The sequence below is a fragment of the Monodelphis domestica genome, chromosome 1 (genome assembly GCF_027887165.1).
Source record: "Monodelphis domestica isolate mMonDom1 chromosome 1, mMonDom1.pri, whole genome shotgun sequence".
In the NCBI taxonomy this organism is placed as follows: domain Eukaryota; kingdom Metazoa; phylum Chordata; class Mammalia; order Didelphimorphia; family Didelphidae; genus Monodelphis; species Monodelphis domestica.
Genome location: NC_077227.1, coordinates 184654185 through 184679669, shown reverse-complemented (window position 1 = coordinate 184679669; position 25485 = coordinate 184654185). Strand labels below are relative to the sequence as shown.

The 25485-nt window shown below is 36.8% G+C and overlaps 2 protein-coding genes across 5 annotated transcripts in view; one reads left to right on the top strand and one right to left on the bottom strand.

The window, feature by feature from the left end:
- The window catches only part of FGF7 (fibroblast growth factor 7), a 79548-nt gene extending 54305 nt beyond the window's left edge, over positions 1-25243 (bottom strand). The window contains exons 1-2 of one of the 3 annotated variants that reach the window (XM_001369874.5): positions 24933-25243; positions 23771-24070 (exon numbers count right to left, since the gene is read on the bottom strand). In XM_001369874.5, the coding sequence (XP_001369911.2) occupies positions 23771-24070; positions 24933-24972 (340 nt within the window). In that variant the 5' untranslated portion in view covers positions 24973-25243. Of the gene's footprint in view, positions 1-23770; positions 24331-24932 lie in introns of all 3 variants that reach the window. The other 2 variants (XM_007479933.3, XM_007479932.3) reach the window with 2 other exon arrangements.
- The window catches only part of FAM227B (family with sequence similarity 227 member B), a 319277-nt gene that overhangs the window by 174574 nt on the left and 119218 nt on the right, over positions 1-25485 (top strand). The gene's annotated exons all lie outside the window — the stretch shown is intronic.

Sequence of the window (25485 nt, the reverse complement as noted above, 5' to 3'; positions counted from 1 at the left end):
TAGGTGTCCAGTGAAACTGAACTTGCCCAAGTGACAAACAATATCATCATTGCCAAAACCGCTCTTTTCTTAGTTCTCTTCTTTATTGATCTGCTTTATTTGAAACTGTTGACCATCTTCTTCCACACTTTCTTCTCTCCAGAGACAGTACTTTCTACCAGTTCTCCTTTGGCCTGGCTAAGCACAATCTTCAGTCTCTTTTGCTGACCCATCATCCATGTTATGTCCCCTAATTGCAATTATATCTCAAGGTTCTGTCCTGGATCCTCCTCTTTACCTACATTCTTTCTCATGGGGACCTCATTGGCCTCATTGACACCCTTAGGTTTTATTATCATTTCTATGTAAATGCCAAGAGAGAGAGACAGAGAGACAAAGAGGGAGGGAGGGAGGGAGAGAAAGAGAGAGAGAGAGAGAGAGAGAGAGAGAGAGAGAGAGAGAGAGAGAGAGAGAGAGAGAGAGAGAGAGAGAGTACAAGAGCGCTAGCTGCATTTACTGTCCTGCACCCACTGTCCTGCACCCAGCCCACATCACAAACTTCCTATTATATATTTCTAACTACATGTCTTGGAGACTTCTTAAATTCAACATGTCCAAAGAAGAACTCATTATTATTTACCTAAAACCCACTTCCCTACCAAATTTCCCTACTTCTTCATGAGCACCACCAATCTAATATCATTCCAAGTTCATGACTTCGAACTTATCCTTAACTCTTCACTCTCCATCACCCTACATATCTAAACAATTATCAAATTTTGATATTTCTGCCTTTATGATGTCTTAAGTATAAATATGATCATGCCACTCCTTGACTAAGTAAATTTCTAATGCATTGCCTCTGGGATAAAATATAAATTACTTTATTAGGCTTTTTAAAAATAAATTTTATTTATGTTTTAGTTTTGCATCTCCAATATTTCTCAATGTATCCTTCCCTTCTCCTTTCAGAGAACATTCTCTTATAACCAATAATAAAAAATGGGAAAAACAGTTTTGCTAAACTAACCATCATATCATAAAAGTATGATATCATATAAAGTGTCCCACATCCATAGATCTCCCCCTCTATAAAGAAGTAGACATGAGGAATTTTTTTAAAACCTTCACAACTTGATATCTCTCTATTTTTCCAGCCTAGTTATACGTTACTTATTGTTGTTCAGCTTTGTCCCTCTCTTTGTGACCCCATTGATCATAATGTCCATCAGGTTTTCTTGGCAAAGATACTAGAATGGTTTGTCATTTCCCAGTGGATTAAAGGGGAAAAAAAACAGAAGTTAAGTGACTTATCTTAAAGCCAGGGCTTCCCTACTCCAGCCTGTGCTCCTTTACTACTTGACTTATTTCTCTCTCTTTTTTAATCCTTTTTTGTTTTAGTAACAACTCTAAGACAGAATGGCAAGGGCTAAGCAAACTGGGTTAAGTGATTTGTCCAGTGTCACACAGCTAGGAAGTGTCTGAAGTAATATTTGAAGCCAGGTTCTTCCAACTCCAGGCCTGGCATTCTATCCTAGTTGCACCTGTTATTTTGTTTGTTTCTTTGTTTGTTTTAAGATGAGAATGGTGTCTATCAATTGTTTTAAAGGGCAGTAAATTAGGGGAGGGGAAGACATGGAATAAAAAGAAAGAAAGAGGAGAGAGACAGAGAGAGAGAGAGAGAGAGAGAGAGAGAGAGAGAGAGAGAGAGAGAGAGAGAGAGAGAGAGAGAGAGAGAGAGAATAAAATCTTGATCATTGTCAGAAAATGAATCTCAGGCTGCATAGAGTTTGATCTGCCCCCAGAATATCTTCTCTTGGACTGTCTTAGACAAACAAGTCTTCTTTTGAGTTCTTGTTAATTTAGGATATGATTTTCCTCCATATATTCTCTATTAATATCTCTTTAAGCATAGTTTAATAAGATCTCATAAAGCTTTTTTTATATTTTCTAGTAGATACCTAAGTAGTATTTCTTCAGTGTCTTAGAATTACTGTTAGAAAGTTTAAAAAGAAGAAATATATGGAATGCTCTATATTTGGCTTTCACTTTTCATATTGCAGCATGGAATTTGTCATTGTTTGAGCCAGATGTTTTTCTCCTATGGCAGAATTAAGGTCTTTTTATAGCAAGCATATTTTACTAATAGAAAGATAAAATTACTGTGAATAAACATTGGACTGAGTGACAAGACTACAAGGTTTTAATCTCACTTCTACCATAGATTTCAAAGTCCCAATAAATCCTAAACAACAAACCATTTAAGGAGGGATAAAATGGTGTACATGTAATTCTCATCAATGGGTTTTCAACCAAAACTATTGTTTGATGATTTGACAAAAGGTTTGTCCATCAGGCCTTTTCATCTCTGTTTTCATGCTTCACATGGTTTGGGGGAATTTATTTGACTGGTCAAAAAGATTGTTCAAACCCATTCTAAACCTGTCTCCTATCTAGACCACTATTTCCATTCCTATCCTTCCTAGTCACTTTTTTATTGTTCTGTCACTCATGACCCCCATGGACCATAGCACTCCTGGCCCTTCCATCCCTTACTCTCAAAGCCTATCCAATCATTGTGTCCATGACACTATCCATCCCGTCCTCTGCTGTCTCCTCTTTTTGTCTTCAATCTCTTCTGACATCAGTCTTTAGTCATCCTATTTTGTTCAATTTCTGCATGTCCCAGCATAACTTTGCCAACCATAATCCTACCTCACCAGCCTTGGGCACTCTTTCTCCCCCAAATTACTGCTACTTATCCCACTATTGATCTTGGAACTCTAGTTCCTTATTACTGGCACCAGCCTTTCACAGTCTGTTTTATCTATTCCCAAGTCCCTACACACCTGATTAGTCACATGAACTACATGGAAAATTACTGTCAGAATTCTTTGGTTTTTGTGGATTATAAGATCTGGACAATAAAGTAGATATCAGCCAAGAAACAGAATAAGGAGAATAAATGGCAAACAAGTGGAAGGAGTATAATTGAATGGTACATATAGCAGCAAATGAGAGCAGCTATTGTATGATTGGATTCTTACAAAACTGTTCTAGTTGTTTTCTTAATGGTGCTAAAATTTGTGGCTTTGAACCCAAGGTGTGCTGAAGTCAACTCATATATACAACTCAAATTGGCTTTCCAGAGCTGGTTGTTAAATTTTCATCACAGGCACCTCAGAAATTAGCAAATGATATAAATCAAAGCTTCATTGATTGTTTTGTCTAGACTTAAGAAACCAATAGAGGAAGTGTTAATGATGTAAACTAAACTTTAAAACAAAGTACTCTTCAGATAGCTGGTTGTCAAACTTTTACCAGTGGATCTCTACTTAGAACCAAAGATAAAGGTTAATCAGATAATCACTAAATGTCTGTTCTGCATAAAGCTTTGAGGGATAGAAAGAAATACAAAAGGATATCCCTAACAAAGAAATTTAAAATATAGTTGGAAAAAGAATACACAGGCAGTATGTGATAAGAATGAAACCAACAATACATTTGTAAGTACTGGAGGAAGTGAGAAAGGCAAAGAAATAAGATTGCCATGGCCTAGAGTGATCAGAAAAAAACATAATAGATGAAAAAGAAAGAAGGCTAAATCTTGAAGAATGGGTAGAAGTAGTGCAAATGGAGAGAAGGGAAGAGGACATTTAGGTGAAAAGCACAATGTGAGCAAAAGCTAGAAATAATGTTCAGGCTGCAGGCCACCTGGGAATTACTGGGAGATTAGAGTGGAGGAAGGGGGTAGATTCCTTCACCCAGAAATACAAATAATCTTCCTAAGGCAAAGGTCAGAGTATATTCAGGTCCTCCCTTGCTCAAAAAACATCAGAAGTTCTCTAGTGTCTGTCAAATACGATGCAAATTCCTTAGCCTGGCACTTTAGAACCTCTAGGATCTGACTCCTACCCATTTCTTTAGTCTTATTTCACATTACTCTTCTTCAATATTCTGTTAACAATCAGATTTGACTATTAGTTGTTCCCCAAATTCATTATGTCATCTACTACTTCCATGCAATAAAAAAAAGCCATCTCTCAAGCCTCCTCGGCACCAGATTTCTTAGTCATTATCATTCCTTGGGGTTCTGATCAGGTATCTTTTCCATGAACCTCCTTTCCCTGATACCCCAACTAAAAATATTCTCTTGCTTAAAATTTTCCTGAAATAGGAATTTCTTCTTTGCTGCCAACATAGGATCCCAAGATCGTAGATTTGGATCCGAAAGTGTCCTTAGAAATCAAGTCCAACCAACTCATTTTTCAAATGAAGAAACCAAGGCACAGAGTGATTTGTCCATAGTCACATCACTAGCTAGCAAATGTCTGCGACAGGTTTTGAGCTCATGTTCCTTCTGCACTTGTATGTAGCTCAGTACAATGTGTGTCCTTCCCACAGAATGTGATCTAGCCAGGGACTATCTCATTTCTTTTCCCCCAGCACATAGTAGGTAAATGTAGACTGAAATTTAATTCAACTAAATTGAATCACTGCCTGATTGTGGAATTTCTTGAATGTATACCGCAACTTAATTTTTTTTTCCTTCTAAGTTACCAATCCTCCATTTCCCTTATTCCCCTTCTCTTTCCCCTCTCCTTTGTCCCTCTTCAGTAGCATTTTTGGACAATTATGCAAAGTGTTATTTCCAGAGAAGTAGAACTGAAAAATCAAATTCCTGTGCCATCTACTTACAGGAGGCTTTATCAGTGATAGTCATCAGCCATGGTTCCATATTGTGGAGACTTACAAGGCATAAAATAAATAATGTGATTATTCCCTTATGGGGACCTGTAATTATAACAGGTAAAGAATTGTTAGCTGGTGACTAATATCATGTCAAGTCTCAGAGCAAATAGAATTAACTGAACAGAAAAAGGAATTCAGGTCCACAAATATTTATGAAGAGACAACTAGGTGAAGACAGCTAGGTGCCTCAGTAGATAGAAAGCCAGACCTGTAGATGGGAGGGTCAGGCGTTTTCTAGCTGTGTGACCCTGAGCAAGTCACTTAACTCCCATTGCCTAGACCTAGTGGATAGGGCATTGAGACTGGAGTAAGGAAGACCTGCATTTAAAACTGACTTCAAACACTAGCTGTGTGACCCTCAGCAAGTCATTAAGCCTCTTTCTGCCCCAGTTTCCTCAACTGAGTCATCATAATAGCACCTATTCCCCATGGTTAATGAGAAGATCAAATGAGATCATTCATGAGTACCTAGCACCATGCCTGGAACATAGTAGCTAATTCATAATTGCTTTGTTTTTCCTTCCCACTATGTTGCAGGCACAGTTCTAGGCACTGGGATCGTTTCTATGACTAGGAAAATTAGATTTGCCCTAATCATCGTTTCTGCTTTCTTAAGTGGTTTCACCAGCATCACTTATCAACCACACTTAACATCTGGCAGGAAAACACTGTAGGTCTCCTCGCTGTCCCATCCAACTGAAAGTGCTCCCAGAAGGGTCCTGGAGTTCATGAAGATCAGATAAGGCAAAGAAATAGGAGGGGAAGAGAAAGCCGGGCGCTCAAAGCAATGGCATGAATGGGGAAGAGGTGGAGGTTGCTAGGGGGCTGAAGTAGTTCTCGACCCAGTAATAAACAAGGAAAAAAGGAGAAGAGCCTTTTCTGTGTCTGTGCCAGGACCGAGTACTGTGTTGTTTAGGCTTCCCTAGTTTTTCCTATTTACAATGAATTTGCCTTTGGCCATTTAAAGCTTGGAAGAGGCTCAAAGCTGTGGAGAAAGTGACAAAGGGGACCTCCAATAGACTGGCCAAGCTAGTTTTATCCAAATAGAAGAGGAAACGGGAAAAACATTTCTAGAAAAAATATGGTGTAGTTGACTGTAGTTTCCCATGACTCCGTCTGAAAGGGTATGATATGATCTGAATTTAATGGACAGAGTACAGTAGAATGAGGGGGTCCAAAAGGCAGGATTATGAAAAGTTAAAATTCTGGAATTTTGTGTATATACTTGCATACACACATAAATTATTTCATATATATATTCATAATAATATAATATATATTGAAATCACTTAGGCATGTATAAATCATGTTCTAAAAGAGAAATCAAACATACATGTATATATATCTGCATATAAAATATCTTTACCTGAACATATGTACACATATATATATAAATATAGAAATTATTTTTCAAAGGAAGCTCAAACTGACTCAAGGAAACTGGAATTAGTAATTCATGTCCCTTATAGCTCCATTATTTTTACCAAATATGCTGGAAAAAGAAAAAATGTTCATTATAAATTCAACAACTTATTTATTCATTAAAATGTTTATAGGATTTGAAATAAGCCAGGGAAAATTCACTCATTCATTCCTTTACCTTCTTGGTTAAATTGTTACTTCGTTACTTCAATTTTTCATTCTCTTCTCTTACTATAAATGTGAATTTGTGAAAATAAGCTTGAACATCATCTTTTATAGTAGTCATGCAGATAAATGAGGTTCCAAACATTTTTACTTTGAAAGGAGTAATTAATTGAAACTCATACTGTGTTTAAAGTCTTATCTGAATGATTCCTTTAACTTTTCATCTCACAAACTATGTACAGTGATAGCCGGAGGGGTGGGGGGAAGTGTTGAGAGATAAACATTACAATTAATGCTAGACCAGTCAGTGATAACTTACACTAAGGACAAGAGTGTGTAGCATGGAATGTCTTACAATAAGTTGTTGCCAGTGGTTTGGGATGACAAGAGAATTAACGACTGGAGTGAAAAAAAATAGAGTAAGGAATGCTGGATGAAAGATTCTAAAAAACAAATTTATTACACATCTATCATGAATCACATTCTGTGGGCCCTGTAGATATCAAAGAAATAATTGTCTTTGCTTTCAAGGATTCAAAATTATTCCAGCTTCCCATTTAACTGCTGTCCCTTAACACCTAGAACATGTGAATATGTTGGGGGGAGGTTAAATGAGAAGAGGATCACCAAATAATATTTAAGTATGGGTGACCAAATGGGGAATAAAATAACCACAAAAACAACTAAATTCATTTCACATCAGTTCTCTCTGCATTATTTCGAAAGCCTAGTTCAGCCCCTCAAAAGAGGAGACTGAGGTTCAGACAAGAGGTAAGTAATTTGCCCAGGGTCTCACAGACAGTCAAGGGCAAGGCTGGAGTTTGAACCCAGGTCCCTTGACTCCAAATCTAATGATCTTTCCACTATACCATATTTTCCTCCTTTCGACTGAGAAAGCCCTCTATACTCCCTCTCCCTTTCATCTTTCTGCTCCTGTCTCTCCTCCTTGCCAACACCATCTCTTCATCTTGTATCCTTGATCTCACCCATCAGCCTTCACCCCAAAAATGTTCTTTCTTCAAAATCATCTTGAGCATTACCAATTCAAGAGAAAAGTAAGGTAGTTAAACATGTATTAATACACTCCCAAAAAATCCTTGTTTGGCAGAGTGCAATGACAAGACTATGTAAATTTTAAGATATTATATAAATATGAATTATAATAAGCATCATTGTTATTCAGATTATAATTACAAAATATAAAACATAGCTCTCCTAGTTGAACCTTTTTTATTTTATTGATGAGAAAATTGGAGCCCAGAGTAAATATAACTTGGTTTAAGATCACATAGAAAGCAAAATCAGAACTAGAATTCAGATCTTCTGACTTCTGATTATTTGTTCAATCCCTTACTTCAGTAAGTAGGTTATTCTTGGTCCACATTAGTATAGATAACTTCATTTCCTCAGATTTAAAATGAATTAGATGAGTGTAGTGAATTTTAAAAATACTCTAGTGACCTAAAAGAATGCAACAATCTAAAACTTCCCAAGGGAGCAACTTAGGTAGCTACTAGCCTAAATTTTTCTAGAGGTCAAAAGATGACTAATACTCTTATGCTTAGTTTTCAGAAAAAAAATAAGGAACAAGAAAGATAGGCAATTTGTCCAGGATCGCCCAGTGTTGTAAAAGAGCCAGGATTCCAAATATTCCACCTTATTTAATGACTGGTTATATTCCTTTTCTTTCTTTTGGCCCTTATTATTATTAGAATGCTTTATTTGAAGAGGGTCTCTTCCAAAGAGTATTAGAAATAAGTTAAGGCTAGACAAAAGACAGAATAAATTTACCAATCAACTATTTCTTTTTCAATTTATTCTTCAATAGTTCTTGTTAGAATAAACACTGCGTTTTGCTTTATTTGTTTTTGTGTTCCATTTGGATTTCTGGGTCTGTTGAGAAGAGAATTGTCTGGACTATTGCCCAAGACAGACCAGAAAGGCTTATGCACTGAATTTTTAAAATCATTTTGGTGGTAATTTTAAGGAAATTTAATAATGAGCATAAGTACAAATGTCTATTAATGCTTGTGTCAGAAATGTATAAAAATATAACCAAACTGTGACTTGTAAGCAAAATTAATTTAAAGGGTCTGAGCCAACTTGGGGGCAGATGTATCAAAATTTTGTGGAGACTAGAGTAAAATTTGTGTTATTCAGTCATAAGAACGGGAGCCCTTATAGAAGAGTTATAGGAACACAAGAGCAAGGGGAAAAAAAATGAATGAGGAAGCAAATATCCAAACAAATTTATCTTACCACAGAACTATCTGGCCTTTATATAATATTGGTGCACTATGACATAACCAGCTAGGGGGTGAACTGTATCAAGTAGTCTTGGTCCTATAATCAGGAAGACCCAAATTCAAATCCAGTCCCAGTCATTTACTAGCTGTGTGGCCCTGGCCAAATTATTTAACCTCTGTTTGTCTCAGTTTCCTCAACTCTTAAATGGAGATAACAATAGAATCTTTCTCCCACAGTAGTGCCAAGGATCAAATGAAATAATATTTTGAAAGTGATTAACCCAGTACTTGGCACATAATAGGCACTTGATAAATCTTTGTTTTTCCTTTCTTCCTTAGTCATCTATAAATTACTTAGCGGTGTATAATCTGCCTTTTTCAAGAAAAGAAGAAAAATTATTAAAAACTACTCATCTTCCCTCTCTGTTCTCATCTCCCCTATGGCATTGTAACTGCATTGAGCACAGTTCTTAGTAATACATGGGAGATTTAAGGCAAAGTTGACAAATGAGAGCATATTTTAATACATAATTAGACATTTGGTCGAGCAATAACAACACATTGAACTCATTGAGTCCCCTGTTGAGTTGCCACATAAATTCTGGGTAGTGAGTGAACTGACCACCCGAATGTTTCCTGAAATAACCAAACTATATATGTAACATTGTGGTTCTGGATGTAATTATTTAAGTTACCAGCTAATTCTGCACCCAAATATTGTATAATTACATGGAGCACAAGAACAGGAGATACAACTAGCTTCAGAGAACTTCTAAACTATAATCTACCTTAGGATAACTTCACATATTGGCCATTCAGTGCCATACTCAATTTCTGTCTACCTAAGGATTTTTATGAAGAAGATGGCAGTTGCCTTAAATAATGTGGATCTTGAAGATTAGTGAGATGCCCTGAGCCTTTAATAACAATTAGGGGAAATGATTAACAATAGTATTATATTTTTCCATAAAATATTTGTGAATCAACTGAAATCTCAGTTATGAAAAAAAAGATGGAAAGTAAAACAAAAATTGAAAAAAATAATTAAAGAGCACTAGGGGAAAAAAATTGAAATTCCAAAAACAGGTTCCACTGGAGAGCTCTTTTTCAACCTAAAATCACTATGTAAATGGGAGTTGCTAAGGGTTATTATTAAAGTGGGGGTGAATTAGCAGCCAAAAGGTGGCATGCCTACTCATTTATTCATTCCCTCAAGAGGATAATGGAAGTCCAACAACCAGCAGGTGAAGTTTTCTGAAAATACCAAGTAATAGACAGAGGTCAGACCAAGCTGGACAGCAAAGATAGACTCACTAAAAGAAGGCTCTTAGAACAGAAATAGAGAGTATAAGAGTAGGGTCTCCCTCAGTTACCCACAGGCAAATCCTCATGATAATTCTAGGCACTGAGCCCAGGCCTGAGCTTTTCAGTGGTAGCCTCCGAGACCCCAAAATATCAACCTCACTACCTGTCCTCCACCTAAGGTAGCCTAAATCCTTTCATTCATGAAGTTTTTCTATCTTCTATCTTTTAAGTCTGCCAAGTAGAAATCATGCCATAATCCATCATCAATTAATACATTAATTATCAGTAACTTGTTGATCAGGCTGAACTAGAAGAGGACAGGCAGGACAGATGGAGTGTGTCAAAACAAGAAAAACAAATGTTATCTAAAGAAATTTCCCCTAATAAAGATGTCTATTAGAAATCATATGGTATGACACTTTTGGCAAGAAGATCATATATATGTTGATTCCCAAATTTGAACACACAATCAATTTAAAATCACCTTTAAGAGTCTGGAACCAGTATGGCTTTTCTTAGTGAGATTAATTTTTCATTTGTGATAAAGAATAAACCAACCAGAAAGCAATTAAATGCCAACTAGGTGCCAGGCACAGTGCTAGGCACCGAGGAGACAAAGACGAAATGCTACCCTCAAGGAACATTCAAGAGGAAAGTAATATATGCTCTCTGCCTTGACTTCAGCCAAGCTTCTAATGTCATTCTACCTGAAATTCCTTAAACAAACCAGGGAAGTCCATTCTTGCACTTACTGTTGATTTCAAGTTCACACCCAAGGATCATTAGTAATAATTCAACCTGAACCTGGGAATGGGAGAGGGAAGTGTATTAAGCAGTTTGCTTCAGGAATCATTCCTATGTCTGTTTCTTTTCAAAACTTTTATTGAGGAAGTTTAACAAAGAATTGAGAATATGCTTGTTTCATTTACAAATGAGATAAACTTCAGTGGAAGTAGTTGTTACTCAACATTAGTGACAGGAATAAAATGTAAGATAATTATGATTGAATGAATGGCCCTACCAAAAAAATAAGATTAAATCTTTTTGGTCCTAGACCATCTTTTTTTCTCTATATTCTATTCTCTCTGTCTCAGAGATCTCACTAGTTTCCATGCCTTCAAATATCACCTATATGCAAATTTTTAATAAAAATTATATATGCTTGTTGCCTGTGTGCATGTCTATGTGTACACCCATATATAATTTTTGTTATATATATGATATCTTTATATCTAAATCATTTATCCTATAGGCATCTTGATCTCAACATGTCCCAACCAAAACATAGTAGCTTTTCTTTCAAATCCTCCCTTCTTTCAAAGTTTCCTATTTCTACTGAAGATCTCATCCTCCTTCCAGGAACTCAGGTTCACAGCTTCAGTATCATCTCTACTCACCTCTCTTTCTCTTGTCTTCTCTATCCTATCCAAGCAATTGCCCAGTTCCCTCAATTCCACTTTTACATCTTTCATATCCACATCCTTCTTTTCATTTACATGTCTGCCATCCACAGTGAGGAGACCTTCATCATGTATAGCCTGGACTATTGCAATATCCTCAGAATATGTCTGGGTCTTCAGTTTCTCCTTTCTCCAATCCATTCTCTACACCACCACCAAAGTGATACTCCTAAAAAACAGGCATCTCTCTCACTTCTCTTAGCCAGAAGCTCGAATGGCTCCTCCAAGATGCTTCTATTTTTGCCTCCAGATTAAAATACAAACCCCTTTATCCAACGTTTCAAGTTATTCCCAATCTTGCTCCAGAATATCTTTCTTAGAGATTATGCAGTATTCTCCTTTACTCTCTCCACGTGGCAACAAAATTGGCCTATGTGATGTTTCCTGTTTAAGATACTGCATCTCTCATACCTATGCCATTAAACAAGCTAAAAACGCCTCCCTTCCAGATAGAATCTCTAGCTTTGCTTAAGACTCGGGTCATATGTCACTTCTTTCATAAGACTTATCCTTATCCATCCCTGCTACTGCTAGTGCCCTTTCCCCTCTGGATTACTTTGTATAGTATAAATTTTATATTTACTTATCCATGTTTATGGGGTTCCCCCTCACAAAAGACTGAAAAATCTTTGAAAGCAAGAACAATTTGGAATAGCACCTAGCACTAAATCCTGATGGAATGAATGGGTGAAAGAGACATGCATGGAAGAAAACGATCAAAACAGAAGATGTCATACTACTGACTTGGCACAAGGATAGAACAAAATAAACCTACTAGTAGTTGATCACAAACTGAATGTTAAGTCATTGAGGCAGCATTCTGATTTAAAAAATAAAAAACCAACATGACCATATTTTAAGGGATATGTGGAATAAAAGTTTGGAAAATCTCCTTCCTTCATGGTAGTCAAGCCATTATTATATATTATGTCCAGTGTACTAAAGAAAATTGGTAAGATTAAGAGAAGTGACTACAATAATTGTTTGGAAGTTCTGTCTATAGATTTAATGATTTGTCCTAAAGCACTTAGAAATTCACATTTCTAGCAGCAAAAGCTCAAATCAGGTTGACCTCTCAAGATCCTTTTCAATCCTCTGGTGACTAGATGGCACAGTGTTGGTATTCAGAGTCAAAAGATCTGAGTTCAGATTTGACCTCTAGCACTTCCTAGCTGTATTACCCTAAGCAAGGCACCCGATTCCTCTCAGTCTCAGCTTCCTCATCTGTAAAATAAAGGTAATAATAGCACCTGCCTCTCAGGGTTCTTGTGGGCATCAAATAAAATAATATACATAGTTTTTTGCATTCATTCTTAAATCATTATTTAATTGTGAATTGGAATGATGATGGTGATAATTATGTGAATTTATATAAATCCTTGAAGATGTTTGTATTTTAGTCTGTGCTTTAGGTTAACAATGTCCAAAGGTTTATTATCACTAGAAAGCAAAATTCCCTTTTTTCTTTTTTTTTATCCTATGTTATTCAGTTTCTTTTTTAAAAAAAACATTATCTTCTGTTTCAGTATCAAATACTAAGATAGAAGAGCAGTAAGGGCTAGGCTAAGTAGGTTAAGTAACTTGCCCAGGGTCACACAGCTAGGAAGTGTCTGAAGCTACATTTGAACCCAGGTCCTCCCAAATGCAGGTGTGATGTTCTCTCCAGTGTGCTACCTAGTTGCTATGTCCTTCAGTTTCAAAGACCCTCACCCTGTGCCAGTGTTCTGAGCTGATAAATGTTTGCCCTATTTCTGCTCTAAGGGATTTTACAGTCATATTCCTCTTTATAGATTAAGAAACACTAACCTTTAGTTGTCCCTTTCTAGATCTTCTCAAAACTATATTATTTCTGACTCAAAATCATTAGATGTTTTAAAAGCACAGATACAATAACGAAATACACAGATCAAACCATTCAAGAATTCAGCTTGATGTCCTAGACTTATTAGGACACCTAGAAGGCATACTTAGGATGAGTCCTTGAACTTTTTTAAATTTAAAAGTCAACTTTATTATTTTATTTCATTATGATTGCTTTCCTTAATAATCCTATGCATTTTAAAACATTAAGAAGGGGCCTATAGGCATCACCAACTGCCAGAAGGGTTCAATAACATGAAAAAAGATGAAGAAATTATATTTCACAGCATTCTTATAAGACTCCAGGTAATGAATAACAAAGTTGGGTAGAAATAAAGGAGACTCGCTCCTTTGCTCAGAAAAAAATGTTTCCTAGGCCAGAAAAAGAGTAACATAGAAATAAATTGTAACTGATCTTAGGTCATTCACCAACAAGTTTAATGGAGTTTCTTCATATGTAGTTATTTTTTTAATTTGATAACTGAATTTCAATAGGATTGGTTTCCTTTGTAATCTTGTGTATTTTGTTTTATTCATTTAAAACACTTTTCTCAAGAAAGGTCTATAGGCTTTACCACACTGCCAAAAGGATCCATCACACACACAAATAGATTTAAAAAGCTCCAATCTAAAAGAAGATAATGATAAAAAAAAAGATAATGGTGATCTGTAGTTATAGTACACTTATTCAATATAACAGCTTGACTACCTCTAATAAAAACTTCAAACAACACACACACTTTCTGTCTCTGTCTCTCTCATAATTAAAGAAGAATAATACATTTGTCACTTGGGAAGGAAACTGTAGGTTGATATTATTATCATTTATCAAATTCTATGTGGCTTTTGGTCATCAAATAAAGTAGGATTTCTTTTTAATGCAATTGAAACAACCACAATTTTTGCAAACATTAATTCTTAGAAAAGAGGTACTTCTCCACCTCCCCATTAATTCTCTATTGTTTGGATTAAATCTTTCTCATTGCTTATTAGCATTTGTCTACATGACAAGAAGTAAATTGGAGACAGAAATATTTTTGAGTACCAAATAATAGCCATCAGGGATCATCATAACTATATCCTGTTGAGAATTTCAGAAACTACCCTTGAGCCTCCCTAGGGTTCCTGGATTTCTAGGGATAATTCAGTCCTGGAGTGCCACTCCTGCTAATCTATGGATCCAGACTACCTCCGAAGGCAAGTTAGAGTTCTCCGTATAATCAATTTATACACCTTTGCACAAATATTTAGTCAAGAATCACTCCTACAGCATTGACTCAGACTTGTTGCTAGATATCAGTTGAACCAAAATCCTATCTGAATGGAAAATCTGAATGAAAAATCAAAGCTTACATAATAGTTAGACCTTAGGAGAAAGTTATTGGGTAAAATCGGGTACGCAAGCCAATTCCAACTCATTTCCTCAACATTAATTACTGATCCTTTAAACAAATAAAATGGAAAATGTGATATCCGTGATTAAACATGGTAAATATGCGTTTTTAAAATCTGTGAAATATTTCTTTGATCTTCCATTAGCTTAAAAAGATAATTGAGTTTTCAGAATAATCTGGAATAGTAAGCAACGATTATTAAAAAGCTCAAGGATACCAAGTTCAACTAACAGAAAAAACACCTCCCGTCCAAGAAACAATTGTAACAACTACCCTAGTCCCCTCTGTGTTCTGTCCCTGCAGTGTTAAACTAAATCCAACATTCCCAGAGTTCGTGCTTTGCCTTAATTACCTGATTCCTTTCCATTGCCACAATGACTAACAAGGAATTTAGGTCCAGCCCCTTTTCCTTATACCTAGAAAGAACAGGTCCTGGAGTCAATGTTGTATGATATTCCACCATGTTGAAGCCTTGGCATTACTTATTATGTAAAGCCATGGTGGTCAATATAAATTTTTTTAAAATCTGTTTCCTTCCTCTCTTTTCCTGGAAGAAAGATCCTGTGAGATTCTAATATATTCAAACCTTTCTCAGTAGTTGCTATATAAAGGTATGATCATTAGAAATTCAAAAATCTATTTGGACTTCTGTACCTTCTCTTTCACTCTGTCTTGTGTCTTTCTGTCTTTCTGTCTCTGATTGTCTTTCTTCCTGTCTCCCTCTTTATTTCTCACTGTCTCTGCCTTTTCTTCTCCATCTCCCTCATTCTTCCCCTCCCCTTTTCTCATTCCCTCTTGTCTCCCTCACCCTCTTCTCTCTTTCCCCTTTCTCTTTCTGTCTCTCTATTAAATTCTTGCGATGTGAAAAGACCTTGAGGTACCCTAGACTCTTCCCTTTAGAGTGATGACATTGGCTCTTCCACAGAACAGCCTGAATACAAAAGAGGATTGTACTTAGACTATCACCAGCTACTGCTCACCATCTTTCAGGCATGGCCCTTGTGAAGATGATACCACTTGACTAAACATAATGCTTTTTAGCTGTTTCATCTCTCCTCATTTCTTATATGATGTGTTTCTAAACATTATAGAAAGAGTCCTAACAACACACAAAAAGGCTTATATGATAGTTATATTCCCCCACCAAAAAATTAGGATTTCACCTTACACATTAGGGTACACCCAGCACTACCACTCCCTTTGTGTCTCCAATAAACTCCTTCCTTAAATATACTTTTCAAAATCCTTATCTTCCACCACCATCTGTCATCTCTCTTGATCTCCCCAGCTGAAGTGATCTCTCCCTCTTCAAATTACTCCTCCAGCACCTTACTGGGATCTTTCTTTTGCCCCCTGTTACTCTTTATTAAATATACTTATCTGTTTATGGATGGTATCCCAACAAGCAGAACATAAACCCCTTGAGAGCAGAAACTTCTATTTGAATTTTTATATCCACAGCTCCAAGCAATGTCCTTGCACATAGTACGTGCTTCATAAATGTTTGAATAGTGGATAGAGTTCCAGGCCTGAAGTCAAGAAGACTCATTTTCTTGAGTTCAAATCTGGCCTCAGACACATCCTAACCGTGTGACCATGGGCAAGTCAAAACTCTATTTGCATCAGTTTCCTCCTCTATAAAATGAGATGGAGAAGGAAATGGCAAGTCACTCCAGGATCTTTGCCGAGAAAACCCCAAAAGGGGTCATGAAGAGTCAGACAAGCCCAAACAATACCAAACATTCCCCACTCACATGGTAAGAGATGGCATGCCTTGGGATATAAATCTCCATCCAAACCCTTCATTGAACACTTGACCTTAGCCAAAAGGCAGAGAAGTGATTCCATCATTTTACAAATGGGAAACTGAGACCTAAGTCAGAATAGAGTTAAATTAAAACATATATTTGTGGGGGCTCTTTTACATAGCTTCCTAGGCCATATAAGACATAAAAGATGCTTATTTGTCAATATCACTGGCTCATAGGAAAACTGAATAAATCACAAGGAAAATAGAAATGTATGGGGGTACACTTTCATTTAGCTGGAACTGCTGAATTGTATTAGAAACAAATAGCTCGTGTAATTGAAGGTCCTGCCTTTTCTTACTGCCATTATTTTTCCACTTTGGGAAACAAAACAATGAGGTTTGGAGTAGGGTAGAAATAGTACATCTGAAGAAATCTAAGGATCCAAACCTCCCAGTGTTATGCTGGGGACACTCCTTATCTAATCCTTTGAAATTACTTTGCTAACAAAGATAAAGAAATTAAGAACTAGCCTCTTCAAAAAAATCAAAAAACATGGTTATTTTTCTGCATCATTCCAACCTTGCACGCAAGCTGTGTTTCTAGTTTAATGCTCTTTTCACTGTTCTTGGACCTGTCTACCAAGTGTTCTTAAGCTTTTTTGTGTTGTGAATGCTTTTGGCAGTCGGGTGAAGCTTGATACTTCTGTAGTTTGTTACCTACACTAATAATTGAAGGAAATGCTCGATTTCAGCAAGAAGTTTGTAAAAATAAAGATGTTATTTTTCCCCCTCCAAATTTACAGACCCTCTGGAATCCATCCATGTTAATCCATCCAGGTTAAGAACCCTTGTTCTAGATTAATGGTTCCCATCTTTTTATTGTCATCTGAGCAGGAATTTCTTCCCTTTAGATCACTGTCTATGAACCTCAGGGAAGGGCAGAGGTGGCCAGGGGCAATCCAGGGCACCAGGAATGGTTCTAGCTTCACAGTTTCTTTCAATTGTCACCACCTGCTCCCTGAATAAGCTAGAAAACATGAAAGAGCACTGAATGTCTAGGCTAATGGGTCTTGATTAGCTCAGGCAATGGTCTACAAAGGTATAGGTAAATAATCTAATGAGGACCAAAAAAAGGGAAATATCAGGCAAATAGGGTATAGGAACTGTAAAATGAAAAATAATAAAACCATATTTAAAAACTAGACAATTTCCAAGATCTGGCACAGGTAATAACATCTTTTTACCTTGAGAACATTGCAGTTCAGAGTCGGAGCTGCTTCCCCTTCACATATTTCTTCCCATTTACACTAAATAAATCTTATAAGTACCCAGGTATTTATATAGTGTTTCTCTCCTTCAAGAGCAGGGTCTGTGTTTTATAACCCTTGTCCCTAGTGCATTGGCAGGAACACAGGAAACACTTAATAAATACTTGGTTAATTTGGCTGACTATTGACTGATTACCTTAGCAAGAGTTGCTATAGGAGGTCACCAGGCTAGAATTATCTACCTTCAGAAACCATTCCAGTGACTCAGATTCTGTAGGCATGTTTGAATGGCCTCCCTTTAACAAATTATAATTCCTTTTGCCTTTGTATCTTTCTGTTACAGCTTTTCTTCTAGAGTATCGCTTGCTGAGAAAGATTGTAAAGTAAGGGAGCTTATAATTTCCATGTTCAGGGACTGATCCTTCTATTTACCAGCCTCTAACAGAGGTTACTATTGAGCAGGATTCTACCCAAAGAATTGTTGACTAATTGAGTTTCAGAAGTTCTCTCTGCCAAGTCCTATCCAACAACACCATTGTGTTCCCCACCCCGCCCCCAAGCCCCTCCAATTCTGAAGCCATATCCCATCGCAGTGGAACTGTCCAAGACTATTGCCAAATTGCTGGCTGCTCCTCAGAAGGCCCATCCCTTCTCCCACTACAGAACTTATGGTGCTCAATTAGAACTAAGCAAGGGCCACTTCCTCTCAGGGCTGTGGTTTGTGGCAGCTAAACATTTCTGCTGTTTTAAAGGACCCGGCAATATTGACCATTGGGGAGGAGGAGCTGACTTCCTTGTAATTGGATGGTGAAAGCAAGAAAATTATCCAGGATGATCTGGACTGTCCATCACATTTGTCTCTCGAATCTGCTGTGAGCCTCCCAGTGTGCTACTTCTGCTGGTTCTCACTTGGCACCTCCATTCCTCTACTGAAATAGCAGTGTTATTTCTGTCAGGTGCAGAGTGATCTCCTCTGGCTGCTGGTGGCCAGCCCTGCTTGAAGTCTTCTCTGCTCTGGCCCCCTCCCTCCAGCCCTATCTGTCTCCCAGAGAAAGATCTCAGACACTAGCAACAGAACACCAGCTGTAAACAGGTCCTTTGCTTTGGCTATTAATATTTATTTTGCTTCAGAAGAAGTGACTGGTTCTTTCATTTGGGGCAGGATTTTTTAAGACACAGTTTACTCTTATTACTCCATTTTACCTAGACCTAAATTAATGTTTGTTTGTTTTTTCTGTAGCTGGCAAAACATTTAAGCTTGGAATGTCTGGGGAGGATACGTGGTCAGACTTCCTAGTCCTTGATCTAAATTAGAGGCAACCCCACCCACCCACCCACCCACCCACCCAGGGTCTCCTCTCCAGGAACAGTCATCTATCCTGTCTAGCAGGGACAACCTGACCCATCTTCTCCTTGGTCCTCACGAAGCCCTATGCTCACCTAAAGATGCTCTGGGCATAATCTTATTACATAATGTTTTAAATTTTTCTTTTCACTTGCCTGGTGCCCTTTCCCTCATTTCTCCATTCTGAGCCAAAGATTTTGAATTTAAATAAGACATTTAACAAGTTGATCTGTACTTAAAACCCAACACAACCACAGGTAAGGAAGAATCTAAAGTCAAATCGTAGGATCATAAGGGACCTCAGAAGCCCAAGCCTAACATTTTACAGATGAGTATATTGAAGTCCAAGCAGGTCAAGTGACTAGCCCAAAGTCTCTCTAGTGGGAAGCAGCAGAGACGGGATTCAATTTTGTCTCCTCTGACCTCAAATCCAATACCCTTTCCACCCAAAATTTGCTGTTATTGTTCTTCAACTATTTTAGTCACATTCAACTCTTTGTGACTGCATGTGGGGGGTTTCTGGGGAAAGACAGTAGAATGATCTGCCATTTCTTTCACTCTTCTAACAAGAACACAAGTAATCCAAGGAAGCTCATTTTCATCCTTTAGGAAATCTGAAATACACTGATTTTGGTGTCGGGAAGCTTTGGGTTCACCTTTGATTCATTTTGGCTCTGTGATCCCAGTCAAATCATTTCATCACTAATCGCTCCCAGGCAACTCTCTAAGACTATAAACTGCAGAATAGCTGTGGATCTGCACTGGGTAAGGCAGCCCGAAAGGCTTCCTCACATATTTAGTGAAGTGGCAAGTCCAGACTCTACCCCATTTCCCCCAAACACACACATGAAAACATGAATGCAACAGATAGTGTCACTCCCTGAACCTCTTTTGAGGATATCAGAGGCAGGAGTTCTAGTTCCTCTAATAATAACTCTGCTATTCTGGAGTCTTACTAGCCCCAAGCCTTAGTTTGCCAGTCTCTCATAAGCCTGTTTCCTTTGCCTCAACTTCTGTGCTGCGTCTCCTAGTGAAGGGAACACTCCACCAAAAGGGAACCCTACTCACATCCGTCAGCACCATCTACTCCCTCAATTCAGGGATATGGTGGTGGCAGAGAGAATTCTTTTAACAACTGAGAGGTCGTAATTCTGTTTCACAAAGTTGGTCATTTGGTTGGCAACCAGACTTTCTAATGAAATTTAACTGTGTCAGCCAGGCAAATTGACAGAATGTAAAATGACACTCAAGAAACCCATTAATACATTTTAGAGATTATAAAGTCAACGATATTGATATTTGACACTACACTGGTCCTTTCCTTCTGTTGATTATCTCCAGTTGATCTGTACATATCTTACATGCCCTTAGTGGTTTGTATGTTGGCTTCCTCAATAAACTGGAAGCTCCTCGAGGGCAGAGACTGAGCTTGCGTTTCTCTGTGTCCCCAGGACTTAGCACAGTGTAGCACATAGTAGGTGCTTAATAAATGTTTATTGACTATCTGATACTTTTATTAACTCTATTTTTCAACTGGCTGGGTTTCTTAGTTTGCTTTCAACATCCTGGTGATAAAGGGGGAGTGATCAATAAATGTGGATGGTAATCAATAAGTTTCGGTTTCCATATTTTCTACCTTTCTTTAGAGTGCTCACAGGAAAGCAATTGGAAGATATGGCCCCCATTTTGTATGTAGGCAATGCATAAAAGGGGAAAGGGGACAGTAGTTCAACTTCAAAGCTATGAATTTACATTTTTTTGTGTGTTAAGAAAACTTTAGGAAGCAGATAAATTCTTTCATTTCTCCTGTGTTAGCTAATAGTTGTCAAGATCTTCATCTAAGCCCAGAACTTCTTAGCATCATTTTCTAATCATTCTGTCTAATTCAAGTTGAATCCTTCCTAGCCCACACCAATCTGCTGTAGCCACAAAGTGACTTATCTTCTTACAATTACAGGGAGGCTTCTAGTTTGTTCCAAGACATCATGGGCCACCAAGGAACTACAGTGGATAAAGCACTGTCCCTGGAATCCAGGGGACCTGAGTTCAAATCCAGCCTCAGCCATTTATTAGTTATGTATGACTTTGCAAGTCACAATCTCTGTCCCTCTATCTACCTCAATTTCTTCATCTATAAAAATTGTTGTAATAATAGGATCTACCTCCCAGGGTTGCAAGGCTTAGAAGAGGTAATATTTATGAATGTTTTGTAACTCTTAGGTCACTATACAAATTATAGCTATTGTTGTTATTAAGAAAACAGCCTCAGGTGTGAAAGTGACAGCACTTCTTGGTTCTCATAATTGTACAAAATTGATAACAGCTGCAAGCAAAGAGTTTGCCAGAAGCTTCTCATGTGAGTTAGTCTCTTTCCTGGAAAGTTTACCTTCTAAAGAAAGGCGGGTTTTCACTCTACATAACAAATAGCTTATCTTAGTATCAAATTTTATCTAAGGCATATTATGCCTTTTCACATATAAAGGTCTCATGACATTCTAATTTAGGCTAAGATAGACTTGTCTTTTTTAACTACAGAAATAATGTTTTAAAGGAGAGATGGTCTACCAAATTGGAATTAATTTTTTAAGTATTCAAGCTTCATCCCAGTTGTGTTGGGTTCAAATCATAGAATTCATCTTAAAATTTTAAGAAAACCCAAGTGGACCCAAACTTTAGGTGTGTTTCAAATGTGGTACCATTTCATTCTGAAATAACACTTTGAAGAGAGAGGTAATGCAACTCAATTCACAAAATGCTGGACTTTGTGCCTCCTTTCCCCTCTCTTCTCTACTTTTCTTATATTCCAATGCAAATATTTTAGTGTTGATTAAAGTCATTATGAGTTAGAGAACATGGGAATGCTTATTACATAATCCCTAAGGTCTCTTTCAAATCAATTAAATTCCTTTCACTGCCATATTAAATTAGTCTTGACAGCTTATCTAGTCATCAAAAGTCTTAAGTTCTGGAAGAGATCTTAGGGACCATCTAATCTAACTCTTTCAGTTTACAAATGAGGAAATTGAGACCCAAAGAAAACTTCCTGATTTGTCTAAAATCAGCTAATAGGGGAGCAAGAATTAGAACCCTTGCCATCTTGTCCACTTGTTATTATATTCACATTCACTTTTTCAATCAATGTGAATAAGTATACAATTAGTGCTTTTTCAAAAAACATGCAGAGATAAGCAAATTTAGGTACAAATTTTAACTATAACAGACATTCCCATGAAAATGTTAAATGGCCTTCTGAGTTTAAAGCAGCATAATTTACATGTAAACTATGTGAGTGAATATTCAGTTTTCTCATTTATAAAAGGACAGGTTTGTCAAATGAGGTGAGATGTGAGCATACACCTATCCATACACCCTCACAAAAATAGAGATATATATGCAAGATAAAGTAGTATCTAATTTTTAAAATGAGGAAACCAAGTCTCAGAATGTGTTGTACCATCTAGTTAATGACAGAAATGGAAGTACAACCCAGGTTTCCCAATAGCCAGTGTGATTTCTCCCGCCCTGCACTTAGAGAAATATATGACATTTTCAGTAGCCTCTAGATTAGATCATTACAGTAGATACTCTGGTTTTTCTCATGAGTGGAAATCTACAAAAAAAAAAATTCCCAGAATGAATTTTTAACTAATCAAGATTTAGTACCACTAGGGGCTTCTTTAGGGATTAAAATAATACAGTTAATGAAATCAGAGGGGATACTAATTAAATCCTAAGTGATAATAGAGAAACCATTAAAGTGACCCTATAGTAAATACCAAAAGTTACATAACTAGACTTTATTTGGTGGGATAGCAGAAGAGCATAATAAAAAGCATATTTTATTGTTATTTCGATGTGATCATTTTCAGTGGAACTTAGTACACCCAGTGCCAAGAAGAAATATGATTGCAGCATCTGCTTTTTAGTGCTGCAAACACAAATAAAATTTAGTTTCTCTTAGTAATTTTATCCTCTAATTGTTTTTCTCCCTAAGCATTTCATATATTATTTGAGGTAAGTGATACTTTTACTCTATTCAAAAGTAAGATCTTTTCTGCCATTCAATCAGCAATAGAATTTCAGAATAGAAAAAAGTATTTGTAATGTGGATTCTTTAAGAGAAAAATGGTGAGGGAAGAGGTGAAGACCTTTCAGTCATGAGTTTTAAATCTCTTCCACCTTAGATATGTTTTTCTTGAAATGTTTTACAGTCATATAGCATAAAGTAGAACCCATGTAGAAAACCTTGAATAAACAAAATATAGCAGAGAATTAGCTTATGGTTTCGAGTCTGTATATAGCAACCTAATATATACCAAGTGCAATATAAATTGATTTAAAAACACAGATTCCTCTTTATTACATAACCATAAACTATAGCTCTTGAGACACTAGCCTATGGACTCAGAATCATAAAAGAGATTGTTTAAAAACTGAAATAATAGTAAGTTTTTCAATAATAATTTAATGAGTATACTATAGTAGGCTTCTATTCACTAGAAAATATTAAATCATTCCACTTACATTTTGTTTGACTTTCATGAGCACTTGGAGAATAAGACGTGCAGTTTTAGACTTCCAAGTTGGCTCAGTTTACCAGCTAAGACAGTTACATCAGTAGATCTATACTGTACCAAGAAGATATATATATATACATATATATATACAATGACACAATCCAAACACCCCAATATTAAAGAATGAGAAAAGCTTATTCAGATTAATGAGGGTGGGAGGAATTGAGGAATCATCTAACCTACTGAAAATGTACCTTTGCACATTTAAGGCTTATAAACAATAGTTTTTTTTAAATGGCATACTTACTATAATTAGTTTGTTTGTCTTGTGTCCCTTTTACTTTTCCTCGTTTATCAATCCTCAGATACCACTGTGTTCGACAGAAAAGTCTTCTCACTCTTACATCCCCTCCTTCCATGTAATCATAGCTTCTAGTGTGTCGTTCAGGGCTGGAACAGTTCACATTTGCACCCATTTGCTCTGGATTCATGTCATTGCAAGCGAAAGCTATGGTGCCCACTAGACAGATAATGTGAAAGCATGATGTGTAGAGCAGAGTTGGCAGGATCCATGTCAGTATCCATTTGTGCATTATAGTGCAGTGCCCTGGGTGTTCAGGAATACCATAATGAAAATTCAATCTCAAGTTGGACCGCGGCTCCTAGGTCATTGACCTCCTTCTACCTTGGCACTGAATGGTAGATCGACTTAAATGAGATTGGTGATTCTTTCCAAATGGTGATCCTTATCCCTTTAGTCACTGATATCAGGAGATGGCTCCTTAAGTACCTTTCAGTTGAGATATCCCTTAAAAAACAGGTTGTAATAACCTCAGTTGTCTGGACCTGCTTTGCTACTTGAATCCTCTGTTTGCATTGAAAGCAATAAAAAAGAGGAGGGGGAGTGAAAAGTTGCATATATAAATCTCAGTAGACAATCTTGTTTATTAGTTGGTATGGTTTAACTTACACTTTTTAAAGACTGAATCATGCAGACTGTACTTCCAAAGAGGACATCAATATCTTAAATTGATTGTCTCTCCATCTTACATTAGTATGCATACATACACAGATACATTCTTTGTTATACTATCCATTTCTATTTCCTATTTTCTAATAAGAATTTTGCCTTTAAAGCTGCTGCTTTAAATAAACTTCTAAACTTATTCTTAGCTAAATGCAAATGCTTCTCCATTTCTTTATTTCATGCTTTCACTTTTGTGGTTAACCAATTATTTTCTACAGAACTGCCCACATTTGTCTGGTTTTAAATGTCAGGACAGCTCTGGAGAACTTCAGCCTTATCTTTACATAAGCTATATGCAGGGTAATTGCTATAGATCTTAACAGCATGTTAGAAAATCTGTTAACTCTGCTTCTCCCCTCTAATTCTGAACAAAAAGAGAAAAAGACATTAACTATTAGAAAACCTTAAACATTATTTTAAAGGACAAATAACAATAACTTACTTGTTTCTCTTGATAACAGCTGGATATATAAGTATTCCATTTCTGTTGTCTGCCTTTTGCAACATGAGACTCTCTACTGTAGCTAAAAACTATTTCTCAGCTGAGAGACTCCAGCAGAATCATAATTGTTTCCATAAATCAACACGCAAGAGGATTTTCTCTGTGTGTGTGCGCGCGCGTGTGTGTGTGCGTGCTCGTGTGTGTAGAGCCTGTTACTCAGTGCTTTTCGATAAATACCTTTGCTGACCTCATTGGAAGCAATTAAAACTTAACCAGTGAGCTGTTAGTTGAATGCACCAGCAAGAATAAAAGGAGACGTGTGCAGTGTCCAATGGTCATCAGAGGGAGCTATGAACATAGTTTATATTGAAATCTCAAAGTTGGTACTTTCTAGAAGCAAACTGCTCTGATTCTTATGAAAAGGATGAGACAGAGAAAAAGAAAAACAGAGAGAATCTTTCTTTACAACAATTTAACATGTAGTTTTATGTACTCAGACAAAAAAAACAAATCTTTTTCAAATATATACAGAGTTTATTTTATTTGTTAGCAT